This window comes from Hemicordylus capensis, chromosome 1 (genome assembly GCF_027244095.1).
Source record: "Hemicordylus capensis ecotype Gifberg chromosome 1, rHemCap1.1.pri, whole genome shotgun sequence".
In the NCBI taxonomy this organism is placed as follows: domain Eukaryota; kingdom Metazoa; phylum Chordata; class Lepidosauria; order Squamata; family Cordylidae; genus Hemicordylus; species Hemicordylus capensis.
Genome location: NC_069657.1, coordinates 73,906,066 through 73,921,492, shown reverse-complemented (window position 1 = coordinate 73,921,492; position 15,427 = coordinate 73,906,066). Strand labels below are relative to the sequence as shown.

Here is a 15,427-nt window from a genome sequence, read left to right as displayed (position 1 = left end):
AAGTGCTTTGAATACAAGCCCATTGAATAATAACTAATTGAGATGAAGAAATATTTCGTGCTTTCATATAAACAGGCATAACAAGATAATTAGATGATAACACAGAGATAAAACAGGATGTATTCCATTTAGTTACATTGTTATGAGGTACATGATATGATCCAGTGAAGCAATGTGGCAATTTATTGGTGATTCTGGTATTAGATTCTGGTATTATATTATTATTATATTATTCTGGTATTAGATTCTGGTATTATATGGTGAAAAAGTGCTTGATGTGTCGGACTAGAAATTTCACAAATTATTTGCTTCTGTAGATGGACACAGAGCAGCAATTTTAAAGAGTGATTCATGCTTTATATAATTCTCCCGTGCTACACAATTGCTTTAGTGGCCATAGCTCTGATAGATTTCCTATCAAAAGTGGGGACCAGCTGGGGTACCCATTCTCATCTCTGGTGTGCGCTATGGCAATAGAACTTTTTGCAAAGTACTAACAGACAACATCCATAATACAGAGGCTGAAGGACTATGGGGTGGTTACTACAGCCCCGAGCACACACAAATGGGGCACACCTATAGAGTGCCGGTTGGGACATCCTCCACACATGTCCTGACACCCTCCAAGTGTGTTCCTTGTATGGGAGACTAATCATTCGAATAGCCCCTACACACACACACACACACACACACACACACACACACACTCCAAATACTTGTTTAAACAAATACTTGCAGCATGTGTATAGAGGCCATTTGGATGAACAGCCTCCCCTAAAGGGAAGTGACAGGAGGGAGGCAGGATATCTGTGGGGCGTATCTTGGTGTGCCTCCTTCCTGATTGCATGTGCTGGCAGCAGTATCGGGTGAACCAGCTCTATACCACTGACTTTGGGCCAAACTAGATGTGGGTCAGGCAATCCTTAATTACAGTCTTCTGCAGGCGTTGTTTTGCTACTCAGCAGCTTCACAGGAAATATCAAGGAACTGTTGCTCTGGAAGAAAGTGTTAAGTCTTTCCTTCCATGCACTTTCCCCCATTCTTCTCTTTAAAGTTGCTATTAGCTCATGTAGGGTTGAGGGGAAGAAGAAAGGTATTTATCTGAACACCCCTTCCCATTTTTACCAGCCTTTTGGCAGGCAATGTGGCTGTTCACACGAGTAGCCCGACCTGGGTTAGTACAGCCCGACCCAGGTTGGGCTGCTTGTGTGGAGCACCGGGATTGGGGCTGATTGGGAACCTCACCTGGTTCCCCCCAAGGCCCTAGGAAGAAGGGTGCAGGCCCTTTATTGTTGTCCCCCCGCATGCTGTATGAGTCTGGATGCAGTGGCGTAGCTAAAGAAGCAAGGACCTGTGTTCACCTCCCTCCCCAGTGGCCCTGCTGGGGCCTTTTTTGTGTGTACAGAGCATACACATGCCAGCCACACCCCTATGTGATATAGAATATCAAAATGATGTTAACTGAATGCTCCAGTATATGAGGGACTGGGCAGTAAATTTTGTATCGGAACCTGTGAGCAACTATGCTGTCCTTCCCCAGGCTGCAAAAGGAATTCTTCAGGGTAAGTAAGTAAGTAAGTAAGTGAATTTATTACGGTCCTTAGACCAGCTTAACATTTAAAATAATATATTTATAATTTACAAAATATTCAAATTGCTAATACAAGCTCTACGAAGTTCGGATGCAACAAAACAAAACTTGGCCACATTTATAGAAGTAAGAGATTTAAAATTTGACAGCAAAAAATCCAAGTAAAATTGATCCATATGGCCAGGATAATTCTTTAAGAGAGGAGCAATAAACTTAATATGAGCATTGCTATAAAATTGACAATACAGAATAACATGAACAACTGACTCTCTATCCCCTGAGCCACAAGGGCAACGACACAATGCGTATGGAACTTGTTTATATTTCCAGTCTAGGAGTGAAGAGGGAAGGGCATTCAAATGAGCAATGGTCAATGCTCTCCTAAACTTAGGTGAAAACATATGATCTAAATATTCAGCCGGTTTGTGGCTGAAGTTTTGAGAGCCTAAATAGATTCCCCTTGGTAGTTGAGCACACTCCTCCTGCAGATCTATGTCCGATAGTCATTGCCTAACAAAACATATCACCTGATCTAAACCCCTCCCTATAAGGTTTTCTTGGGATGTGCCCAGTTGATGCAATTTCGTTTTCAGAGCTATTTCCCATTTAGATGTAAAGCTGTCAATTAATACTAAAGGTGCTAAACTGACTGGGAAGAAAACCAAATGCAGCCAGAATTTGATTATACAAAACCAGATTTTCATTTTCAAGGTGGTAACCCCAACTTCTCTACGAAGAGCCACGTTAGCTGTGCCTCTGGGGGATTGAAGGATGGCCCTTAAGAATTTAGTTTGAACTGCTTCTAATATTGTAAAATTATCAAAAGGCCCAATTTGCGTGCCATAAAGAATTTGAGGGTATATTTTAGCCTTCAATAATTTGACAGCCGCTGAGACAAAAAGAGCACATCTCAAGAAGTAAAAAGATTTAATTACATTTGCCGTCTGTTGGGCACTGTGAGAAACAAAGCTAAGATGAGCTTTCCGGGATCCACTGGAATGAAATACAACCCCTAAATACTTGAAAACCTTGACCTGCTCAATATTATGTCCATTTATGGGTTTGGGGGCGTTTTGCAAAAACCATCACCTTAGTCTTGGTATAGTTTACCTCCAAGGCCTCCTTCGCAGTATAGACACTCAGGGAAGTTAAGGCACAGCTTAACCCTACCTTGGTTTGAGATAATAGGACAATATTGTCAGCATAAAGCAGTAACGAAATATGCCTATTCGCAAGTTTAGGGGGATGAAGAACAAGGTCATTCAGATGAGAAACTATTGAATTTATATAAAAATTAAATAAAACCGGGGCAAGAATATAACCTTGTCGTACTCCTCTATAAGTTGGTCAGGGGCGTAACAAGGCTGGAATGGGCCTAGAGACAAAATTTTAAAATGGGCCCCTCGCTGATACACACACACACACACACACACTTCACAATATATAGTCATGTGACTTGCCTCTGGGGGGGGCCTCGAGGTGTGGGGGCCCCCAGGCAGCCGCCTGCCCTTGCCTAATAGTAGTTATGCCCCTGAAGTTGGTATCTCAGCTGTGAGATGCCCTTTCTTACTACACCGCATTCTGAAGTGGGTGTTCTGATGAAGATTGTAGATTGATAAAAGTAAACATGGATCTATTGATGATTCCTTTAACTTCGTCCATAGTCTATCTCTGGAAATAGAATCGAAAGCTGCTTTAAAATCTACAAATGCAGCATACAGGGAAGACTTAGGCACGGAGGAATATTTCTCAGCTAAGTATTGTAAAATAAATACTTGCTGTGTCGTAGAATATCCTTCTTGAAATCCCGCTTGTTTGGCGGATAAGATATCCTGAGTATCCAGCCATTCCTGTAATTTCCCCAGGAGATGTCTAGCATAGAGTTTAGTAATAATGCTAAGGATCGAGTGATAGTTATTAGGATCCTCCCTTGATCCTTTCTTGTAAATTGGGACTATTACTGAGACACTCCAATCCTCGGGCATTTTTGCAGTAGTATCTATGAAGGTAAATAAGGAAGCAAAAAGAGGAGCCCACCAATCAAGGTTGTTGCAAATAATTGCAATTGTAATACAGTCGATTCCAGAAGCCTTACGCGTCTTACATTTTTTAACCAAAGCTTCAACTTCCGAGACATTGACTGGGCTCCAGTTTGGAAGCTGGTCCAGCTTATAATCAGTTATAGCTGTATGGGAGCCCTCTTTTTGATATAATATTGAGAAATGATGTTCCCATATCCCAGCTGGAATTGCCAAATTAGAAATAGAAGTGGTCCTCCCTAAAGGATAAGAAATTAGCCGCCAGAATCTAGTCTGATTTTTAAGTTTAGAAGCGGCAATGAGGTCAGCCGATTCCTCTTTTTTGGCCTGGAGTTTATCTCTTAGAAGGTTCTTATATTGCTTCTTAAGGGTTACCAAAGTTTGTGGTGCAATGTTAGAGGTGCCTTTGCCATACAATTTAAAGTGATAAATTAATTTCCTCTTGGCTTCAAGGCATTCCTGATCAAACCAGGTATGCAAAGTGCGATTAAATTTCTTTAAAGGTGCGGAGGTCGAGCTTGTTAGAGCTGATGTAAGAGAAGCAATCAGACGATTATATAACTCAACTGGGGATGGTTCCGTACCATTATACAAGCCATTATACGTACCATTATACAAACCATTGATTATATCTGCCTGGAGGCCAGACACCACAGGGGAGTACAGTATTTTTTCAATATGTTGTTGAAGAGCTGATGTCCATCTGGCCCTAATCCAGACCAATTCCTTCTCGCATACAAGGGGCTGGCAAAACTCTAAATAAAGTGTTTCATTTAATACTAAAGTCAAAATTAGAGGTGAATGATCACTTTCAGTACGTGTAATCACCCGAAAATCCCTCAAATAAGGTAATAAATTTCTAGATACTGCCATATAGTCTATGAGGGATGGTTTGGTACCTGCCCAATGTGAGTATTCTGCCAGGTAATCGGAAGCTATGGCCCCATTAAGTAAATGAAGATCTAAAGGTCTGAGTAAGATTTAAGCCTGAGTAGTTTTCGACGGCATCTTTAGAGTTCCTAAAAAGGAGAGGGGAAGGAGCATCATAAGGCAGGGGGACAGGGCAAGACATAATGTCCCCCCCTCTGTATTCCTGCAGTGTAGATACTCAAAAGTGCCATTGGCTGATAGAACCTGCTCACGTGGGGGCAAAGGAGATAGAAATGATCCAACATGTCCTGTTATACTGCCCCTTTTACAAGGACTCCTGTACAAGATATATTTCCCTGTATAAGAAATATACTCCCTTACAAGATATATTGCAGAGGCACCCAGACAGACTGGAGGGGTCCTATACTAAGCTATTGCTCTCTGATACAAATCAAACCATAACCTGCATGGTAGTTAAATTCTGTGTAGCAGTGAAAATATGACAACAATCGACACAATCATGATCCATTGGGTTGCAATGTCTTTAATATGTTTGTTTTTGACTTTGTATTTGATATTGAAATAAACCTTGAGGCTATCCACACGATGGGAGAAAATTGGGCTAGCGGAGGCTAGCCCAATTTTCTCCCGTCGTGTGAACCATCGGGTTCAGCTGCGAGCCTGGTGGTTCACAAGCGGGTCACCCACTTCTGTAGCCCGGTGCTTAAACCGGGTTTGTGGAGCGAGCACGCCGTAAACCCAGTTTAAGCAATCGTGAGTAGCCATGGTGCAGCTCCACGCCATGACTACTCATGAGTAGACCCTCAGCGGGAGGCTTCGCGCAGGGCATACTGGAGCTTCTGGGGGCCACATGGCCCCTGATCCTCCCAGCCCCCGCTGGCTCCATCATGGAGCCAGCAGTCGTGTGGGCGGCTGATCCGGCTGCCCAGGGCTGCCGCCCTGCTCGTGTGTGGGGAGAGTGGGTTAAGCCCGCTCTCCCCACTCACCCTCCCCAGGCAGGTCTTTTGGATCATGAGACCTGCCTCATTGATTGATTGATGGAAAGTTATGAATTTATAGACAGAATGAATGAATTTTATTATTACAGTCAGTGACCAGCAATCAAAAAATAAAATGGAAAATAAATTCAAGGTAAAAGAAAATAAAAAACAGGACTGGGTAATAGAATATCAAAACATATACATACAGAGGTCTCAGTTGCAATTCATCAACTGCTTCCATCTCAGTTTGCATGCTGCGGCACAGAATTAGCATAATATGGATTCTGCTAACTGTGGGAAACCAAACGGACTGGGGTGAAAATTATTTCAGCATAAGCAATTCCCTGTTACAGACTCAAGCAAGATGGCGACGCTTATGTCAAGCAGTTAACTTCTATATTCCACTATATATTGGCCATACATCATTCTGATCGACCTGGCATGTTTTTAAAAAGTGGTTCAATCCAGGCAATGCCAATGTCCCTATAATATAAACAGTGTAAAAGCACCTGTGAGATCGACTTGATATTGCCTGAACCGCATGGACATAGCTGGTGCCTGAGCAGTATTCTCTTAAATCTGCCATCCAAAATGGCAGATGGCAGGGCATTAAATTGCGCCAATGAGAATGCTCTCCTCTGATTTAGAGTGGTCAGATTTGTAAGGTACACCGCTGGCTGAGAGTAGTATGAGAAGTCAACTGGAATGCTACTAAGGGTAACAAGACTTAAATAAGATTGTTTAGCTATATCCATAATACATTGTTTAATAATTTCTTTGGCAGCATCATGTCCCAATGAAAGTAGATATTGTGGAGAGATGCCTTTCTTCTCCCCCTCCACCATCTCCTCCTTCTCTCCAAATAAGAGCCAGCATGGTGTAGTGGTTAGAGTGCTGGACTAGGACTGGGGAGACCCAAGTTCAAATCCCCATTCAGTCATGAAACTAGCTGGGTGACTCTGGGCCAGTCACGCCTCTCTCAGCCTAACCTACTTCACAGGGTTGTTGTGAAAGAGAAACTCAAGTATGTAGTACACTGCTCTGGGCTCCTTGGAGGAAGAGCAGGATATAAATGTAATAATAATAATAATAATAATAATAATAATAATAATAATAATAATAATAAATAATGGGAAAGAAAATTGCCCGAACACCAGAGGCCCAAAAGACCAGCTGCTGATTGACAAAATGATTTTAGAAAATTGCAAGAGAAGAAAAACCAATCTAAGTGTTGCATGGATTGACTACAAGAAAGCCTTCGATTCATTGCCTCACACATGGATACTGAAATGTTTAGAAACAACTGGTGTCAGCAAAAACATTCAGATATTTATATAAAAAAAGCAATGAGCATGTGGAGTACACAGTTAACAATCAATGGCGAGGCACTTGGACAGGTTAGCATTAGAAGAGGCATTTTCCAAGGGGACTCACTATCCCCTCTGTTGTTTGTAATCGCCATGACCCCACTTCCACAAATACTAAACAAAACAGGCCTCGGATACCAAACATCTAAAACATCAAGTCAAATCAACCATCTGCTGTACATGGACAATCTGAAGTTGTATGGAAAGTCCCAGTCAGAAATCGAATCACTGCTAAACACTGTCTGTATATTCAGTAGCGATATAGCAATGGAGTTTGGACTAGACAAGTGTGCTGCATTAATAATGAACAGAGGGAAAATAAGAAAAACAGAAGGAATAGAACTGCCCAATGGAAGCAAGATCAAGAACCTGGAGGAGAAAGAACCTTACAAATTCTTGGGCATTCTCCAGGCTGATAACATCGTACACACTGCAGTTAAAAGAAAAATTGGAAGTGAATACATCAGGAGAGTTAGAAAAATCCTCAGGTCCAAACTCAATGGCGGGAACACCATACAAGCCATAAACACCTGGGCTATACCTGTTATCAGATACACTACAGGGATAATAGACTGGACCCAGGCAGAGCTAGAGACGCTGGATCGTAAGACCAGGAAAATCATGACCATCAATCATGCTCTGCACCCCCGCAGTGATGTAGATAGGCTCTACCTCCCTCGCAGCTCAGGTGGAAGAGGAATGCTGCAAGTCCATCAAACAGTAGAGGAGGAGAAAAGAGGCCTTGAAGAATATATCAAGGACAGTGAAGAAGATGCACTTCAAATGGTTAATAACACGAAACTATTCAACACCAATGAAAGAAAGCAGGCCTACAAGAAAGAACAAGTCAAGAACCGAGCAGAAAAATGGAGAAATAAGCCCCTGCATGGTCAATATTTGCACAATATAAGTGGAAAATCAGACATCACCAAGACCTGGCAATGGCTTAAGAATGGCAACTTGAAGAAAGAAACAGAGGGTTTAATACTGGCTGCGCAAGAACAGGCACTAAGAACAAATGCAATAAGAGCAAAAGTAGAAAAGTCAACAAAAAACAGCAAGTGCCGCCTTTGTAAAGAAGCAGATGAAACAGTGGACCACCCAATCAGCTGTTGTAAGAAGATCGCACAGACTGACTACAAACAAAGGCATGACAAGGTAGCAGGGATGATACACTGGAACATCTGCAAAAAATACAAGCTACCTGTAGCCAAAAATTAGTGGGACCATAAAATTGAAAAAGTGGTAGAAAATGAAGATGTAAAAATATTATGGGACTTCCGACTACAAACAGACAAACGTCTGCCACACAATACACCAGATATAACTGTAGTCGAGAAGAAAGAGAAACAAGTTAAAATAATCGACATAGCAATACCAGGGGATAGCAGAATAGAAGAAAAAGAAATAGAAAAAATCACCAAATACAAAGATTTACAAATTGAAATTGAAAGGCTGTGGCAGAAAAAGACCCAAATAATCCCAGTGGTAATTGGCGCCCTGGGTGCAGTTCCAAAAGACCTTGAAGAGCACCTCAACACCATAGGGGCCACAGAAATCACCACCAGCCAATTACAAAAAGCAGCTTTACTGGGAACAGCCTATATTCTGCGACGATATCTATAACCATTGACAATAAAATTCTGGCATCCCAGGTCCTTGGGAAGGACTCAATGTCTGGATAAAACAAACCAGTCAATAACACCTGTCTTACTGTGTAAACAAGAAATAATAATAATAATTATTAATAAATATGTGCCCAATTTATCATGAAGGCTCTTACACCAATTAGAATGGAACTCATCTTTCAATACCGGGGCGGGGCGGGAGGGAGGCCCTGATGGCAAAAATATAATTTGAGCCAGAAATTAAATGTGTGAAGCCACCCCTGGGCCTCAACTCTGGTTAAACCCACCTCTAGGTGTAGGATGTCATTTGAAACACATCTAGGCACCTGGAATATAGCACAAAGAAATCTAGACTGAACAACTTCTATGGGTTTGAAGTTGCAGGTGGAACAGATCTGGACCCCATATAACATTTGTGCCAATGTTTTGGCCTGGTATATCTTGACATCTGATGGGATAAAATAGCCCCCTCTAGTGTGGAAAAATTATAATATAGCAGATGCAGTCCTCTATGCATTTGCTGCAGCATGTTCACATTGTGTACCCCATGTACCATTTGCATGGTTTGGCAAGACTTTTGGGCAATTTGGGGTTGTCAGGTTTTTTTGCTATTTCTGGGACTCAGGGGGTGATTTCCAGGGCTCAGGGGGTGATTTTGGGGACTTGGGGTGATTTTTCTATTTTAACTGTATTTTCCAGTCTTTTTCCAATTGTGTTTCCCCTAACCCCCTGTTTCCAATGTATTTCTATTGTTCTCCAACTGCAAATTCACCAACTGTGAGGTTTTCCCAGAACGGTTGACAAGGGATGACTGTAGGTCATGCCTATATTATGTTACGTATTTTGCATTTCTGAGATGCCAGTTTTGCATTTCTGAGATGCCAGTCTAAAACATGACATATGCTGAAAAATTATTATGATTACAAGTACATATATATCACCTTTTAATAATAAAGTGCACAAAGCAGTTTACATAGAAAAAGAAATAAGATTATTCCCTGACCCCGAAGGGCTCAGTCTAAAAAGAAAAGTAGACACTAGCAACAGCACTGGGAAAAAACTGTGCTGGGGTTGGATAGGGAGTATTCTCCCCCTTTTAAATCTAAGAGAGCCACCACTTTAAAAGTTGTCTCTTTGCTTAGTTAGCAGGGTTTATTTTCTAAAATTATTTAATAAAAGTTAATTATTTTTAATGATCCTTAGCCTTGTAAATTTCAAAGTCTTCCGAGTCAGCTGAGCATATTACCATCGATGCAGAGCTAGAGCAGAAACATTACAAATATTTTATCTTTATTTCATTCCTAAATTGATTGTATCTGTACACTTTTCTTTTCATCTCTGATTATAAATCTCTGATCCTTGCCCAACTTGGCTGCTTTCATCTTGTTGTTGTGGGTGGCCTAATTGGCATCATTGAGGGAGGGCGGAATGCCCCCTTGTTTGAAGGAGGCAGTGGTTAGACTGCTTCTTTAGAAGCCTACCTTGGATCCCTTGGTGATAGATAGTTATAGGCTAGTCTCCAGTCTCTCATGGTTGGGCAAGGTGAGTGAGAGAGTGGTGGCCTCCCAGCTCCAGACAGTCTTGGAGAGAAATGATTATCTAGACACATTTTAAACTGGCTTTAGAGCGGACTATAGGGTTGATGGATGAGATCTATAGGGAACCAACAGAGGGAGTGTGACCCTGCTGGTTCTCTCCGATCTTTTGATGGCTTTCTATACTATCGACCATGGTATCCTTCTGGATTGCCTAGGGTAGTTGGGGATAGGAGGCAATGCTTTGCAGTGGTTCCACTCCTATCTCTCATGTAGATTCTGGATGGTGGCGCTTGGCGACAGTTGCTCTTCCAAAGAGGAGCTATTATATGGAGTCCCTCAGGGCTCCATCCTGTGGAGAACCTCAGTGGCAGCGTGGAAGGGGGCGCATAGTTGGCCTGTGTTCGGGCCTCCAGTTCACCTCAAGCCGGTGGTGGCACCATGCTGGTGGACCCCTGCAGTGGCCCTTCTCTGCTCACTGCACACGGGAGGCACCTACATTACTGTGCGCATGCAATGATGGCAGCAGCAGCAGCTTCCCTGAAGGAGCAGCCCAGGGTAGGCTGCCCTGCCCCCAGCACTCAGCTGGCTGCCACATATGCACAACAGACAGCTGAGTGGTAGGTATGGCTTCCAGCTGCCATGTCAACCACTCAAATAGCCACCGTGCATGTGTGGCGGCCAGCTGAGTGGAGAGGGCAGGGAAGCCTAGCCTGGGCTACTCCTTCAGGGAGGTTGCTGCTGTTGCTGCCGCTACTACTCATGCACATGGTGGGGAGTGAAGGAGTGCCCTGTGTGTACCGTGAGCAGAGAAGGGGTGCCACGGGGGCGGGGGTTCTGCATGTGGTAGGGAGGGGAGAGAATGGGGGCTGCTGCTGCCATTCGGTGCCCCTTGTGGTGAGTGAAGCAGCCTCAGCGGCAGCTGTGCTCAGATTCTTAGAACATGTGCGCATAATCCACTCCAGAACCTGTGTAAGGAGGGGTGAGCAAACTCCCTCAGGTAAGCAGGTGACCTCCATAACCTTCCAGCTGCTGGTGCTTTCTTGATGTAGGTGTGTCTTTTGGAAATGAAATTCTGCTTTAAATTCCACTATAAAGAAATTTATGTTCCAAAAAACACACATCTATCAAGAAAACAGCAGCAGCAGGAAAGTTACAGAGGTGCTTGATGAGAATTTTAGGGATCTTTGCAAGGAGAAACTTCACAGAAATTTCCCTGAATTTTCTCAGATGGTTTCTCCACATCCCTGCTTTTATTGCTGTGATTTAGGTTCTGATTGTGGTGCTTGCTTTTTTGTTCTTCATTTTAATTTGTATTGTTTATTACAGTAAACTGCCTTGAGCACTGTCAAGAGGAAGGATATAAATATTAAAAGTTATTTGTGTCTTCCTTCCCATTGACCTTCAGGCGCAGGTACCAGCCTTTTGTTTGCTCTCCGTACGAATTATAAGAATGAGAAATGTCCGAAAAGCGGATTTGTGTGAGTATCCGTAAATTCCATAGCTGACTTCAAAAATCCTGGTGGGGTTGTGTGTGAAATGGTTTAACATTAATATAAATGATTGCATTCATGGTTATATTGCCATTGTTTAATGGAAATAATTAATGGAAGGATGATTCAGTAACCTTAATAAGTAATAAGCAATTATTCCTACTTTGGTTCTAGTGACACGATATCTACTGTCAGTGGCTTAGCAGAAACATCTCAAGAATTTATGCTTGCCTAGAAGGCTGCTGCTTGCATATTTGGGTACCTGGTTGTTGTTGGATGAAAGCACCCATCAGCGCCAGTCACAATGACCAAAGGCAGACAGAAGTCATTGTGGCTGGGGAAGTTGGGAATTGCTGTCCAACAACATCTGGGGACTCAAGTTTGAGAACCCCTGCCTTGTAGGCAAGTGTAAACTCTTCAGATATTTCTGCAAAGCCACTAACAGCGGATATCTTATCAACAGAACCAATAGTTGTAATGATTCTACCATTTCCATTAAACAATGACAATATAACACTGAATGCTGACTTTTGATATAAAATGTCCTTGCTGTCTGTGGGAAGGGAATGACATAATCCCTGTACACACATGGTGTGTAAAATGAGTATGTGTGTTATTTATTTATTTATTTATTTATTTATTTATTTTTACATTTCTATACCTCCTTTCGTTAAAAGAAAACCCCAAGGCGGTTGGTGGGGGATGGGGGGAGGGGTTGGGATTGCATCTGCTGGTCCTGCCCCTACCATCTGGTGGTCCTGCTGGTCCTGCCCCTACCTGCCCCTACTGTGAGTCTGTCAGATCTTCTGAACTGAATCCACATGTGTATAGTTTGTATGCACACATAGATTGTGTCCAGAAGTTCTAATAATGAGATTGAGGGTAAGGCCGGTGGGTGAAATCTCAACCCTTCTTCTATTCATTCATTGTAGATGCCATGCCACACGAAAAGAGTTAAAAACAACAAAGTGACAGGCCATGCTCGGTGTGTGTGGAAGTGGGGCCCACTCCTGGCTTTCACAGAGGAAAGAAGAGTATTATTCAAAAGGGTTCAACAACAAAAATGAACATCTTGCTGCTAAGACCATGTATGAGATCCTGCTGCTAAGACCATGATGATGACCCTGAGATATCCAACTGGCCAACAAAATAGCAAATGTATGTTAGCAGAACACTGCCTTTCTTTTAACTGACCCAGTTCTTCTTGATGTATATCTTTTTAGGAACAGTAACTGATTTTTTTTTTAAGAGACCCCTATCTCTATTCTCAGAATAAATGTCTTTTCTTTTTAAATGCAGTAAGCCAAAATGATTGTTATGTGAGTCTGAGGTTACCAACAGCTTCTTTTACTGATGTTCGGACAAAAACCATCTCAAACTGCAGTAATCCAGTCTGGAATGAAACATTCTACTTTAGGATCCAGAACGTGGTTAAGGTGAGATGCTACTTATTTCTTCCTGATAGCCTCTGGTATGGCTGTGCTTTTGGACTTATTTTTAATTTGTGGACATGGTAATGTGGTTATCAATTCTGGTAGGCACTTAGATCCCAATTAATATGTTTCTGCAAACATGGGGGGCCCACTTAATGGAGGGGGAGTATTGGCCATCTTTACACATGCAGTGTTACTCCACTTTTTAGGTTTATCGATGGTAATTAGTTATGACACATGGGGCCCCACTACAAAATGGTACAGGGTATCCTCAACCTCTAACAGAAGTCCTCCTTTAGGGACTGAATAGTCTGGAATTGGCACCTGGCTTTAGCACTGTTTGGGGGTTACAGGTGGCACCTTTTGCCCCCCCTTGAAACACCCCCCATTGTGCTATATATTTTATTCATTTTATATATTTATTTATCATATTTCTGATATGTACATCTCTAGGCGGCGTACAAAATAATGAATGTATGTATTAATTTAATTTAATTTAATTTATATACTTGATCTATAATGCCAAAGGACTCAGAGTAGGAGCATGGCTATCATTGAACAAGATGGGACAAATGTCCCTGGGCCCTGATGGAGGTGCATTGCATGGGGAATATGTGCTATTATTTGCATAGGAGTGATCACCATGTCCTTACTGTTCAGCTGGAGCAAAGGCATAGTGGTGGTGGGGAGAAGAAGAAGGCGAGGAACCTAGGGAGTGGGCAAGGGCCCATCTTCAGTTCTTGTACCAGGCCCACTCCAAACCTGCTATGCCCCTGACTCAGAATCAGGGCTGCCCACCAGCCTTGAACTGGAGTGCCTGATTGCTATATAGCTTTGGGGGGTGGAACATAGGAAGAGAGGTTTTTAACCTCATGATGTACACCCCTGCTGAACCTAATTCCCAACACCAGTTTATTACAAAGGGTTAGGCAGATTATTTCTTCTTTTCTCACTTCATCTCTTTCCCCCACAATGAACAACTTCAGCATTCAATGGCTCAACTAACCTCAGACAGTTTTAATTGCTAAACTCACAATCTGCCCAATGTCTGGTTCCTTTTTTTAAATCCTAGGGAAGAAGTGAGAGCCATTCATAAAATATAACACGGAAATTCAGAATTATAGCATAGTTGTGAGTGGCCTGCAGCATGTCACCTGCCATCCTCAAACAAGACAGAGTCCCTGACTGTGATGTTTAGAGCAGACCTGAATGTTCTCTTTCTAGACAATGAGATGAGGATATTCTAGTATTTTCCTATCTCTGTACCTTCAACATTCCATTGGTCCTGCAGATCATAAGATTGTTTCTGGAGTATTTACTTTTTTTGCTTTGAATTTACAAATACATATACTTCAAGTCCTCTATGCCTAGGAAGTCTCCTAAGTATGCAGAAACCGTTACCCTATATTTGGGCGACTTTGTTTTGTTCCAATAGGTTCTTGCCCACCTGAGCTGGCTATTAGAGGAAACAAACACGTGGGACTGCCATCTTCCCAACCCTAATGGCCACCCCCATAATAACTTGTCCTGTTAAAGGCACAGGCCGGCCAGTTCCCTCTCCCCTTCTCCTATTGTTGTTTTTCCAGCTGACCCCTCAACATATGTTGTTCTTGGAGACTAAGCATGCTCAGTCCATTTCAGGCTGATTTATTTGGGCTTCCCCTCCTTTTCTTTTAATTTATGAATGTATGTACTTCTGTATACCTAGGCACTTCACCAAGTATGTAGAAACCACTACTTTCTTCCTGGGTGACTTTGTTTTGCTTCCAGTCTGATGGGCACCCAACCCTCTGACCTTGCTATAAGTATATGATGATGATGATGATGGTGATGGTGATATGGAAGCTCTATTTCCAGAAGCAGTTGTCCACAAAATAGTTGTCCACAAAGCAGTGGCTGGGGAGCAACAATGGGAGGGTCTTATTTCTTTAGAAGCCTCTGTTTGTAGGCTTCCTGAAAGCCTCTGGTCAGCTACTGTAGGATGCAGGATACTAGTTTAGATGGACCTTTGGTTTGATCAAACAGGGCGCTTGTGTTTGTGCATTCATGTGACAGTGTGTGTGTGAATAATATGACTGCATAGGCAGGGCCCATAATATATGCTTCCCTGCAACATAAGATAACACCATGTGGAAACGGCTCATACAGGTCTGGCTGTATATATGAAGGAACCAAAATGGATAACATGGAACTTGCCAAAAGGTAACCCTGGGCTAAAATAAGTTTTATAAGTGGTCCTTGGTTTCCAGTTGATCAGATTTCTAAGTCTTGGCTACAACTGTCTCTCGAGAAAGCCCTGATGTCTAATTATATGGTCTGGTTCACATGATTGTCCAAATATCGGTTTAATGTGAGTTACTGACAATAGAGTGATTGTGTTAACCCAAGCCAAGGTGGGAATCTCAGATTCATCTCAGGCCATAAACCACCTTGGCATGGGTTCACAATCACGTTAATGTTGGTAACCCAC

The 15,427-nt window shown here is 42.4% G+C and overlaps 1 protein-coding gene across 1 annotated transcript in view; it reads left to right on the top strand.

Annotated features, from left to right (window-relative positions):
- Positions 1-15,427, top strand: part of LOC128352626 (cytosolic phospholipase A2 epsilon-like) — an 84,364-nt gene that overhangs the window by 20,663 nt on the left and 48,274 nt on the right. Inside the window, exons 4-5 of the mRNA XM_053313282.1 lie at positions 11,440-11,512; positions 12,824-12,960. Coding sequence (XP_053169257.1) covers positions 11,440-11,512; positions 12,824-12,960 — 210 coding nt within the window. The remainder of the gene's footprint in view (positions 1-11,439; positions 11,513-12,823; positions 12,961-15,427) is intronic.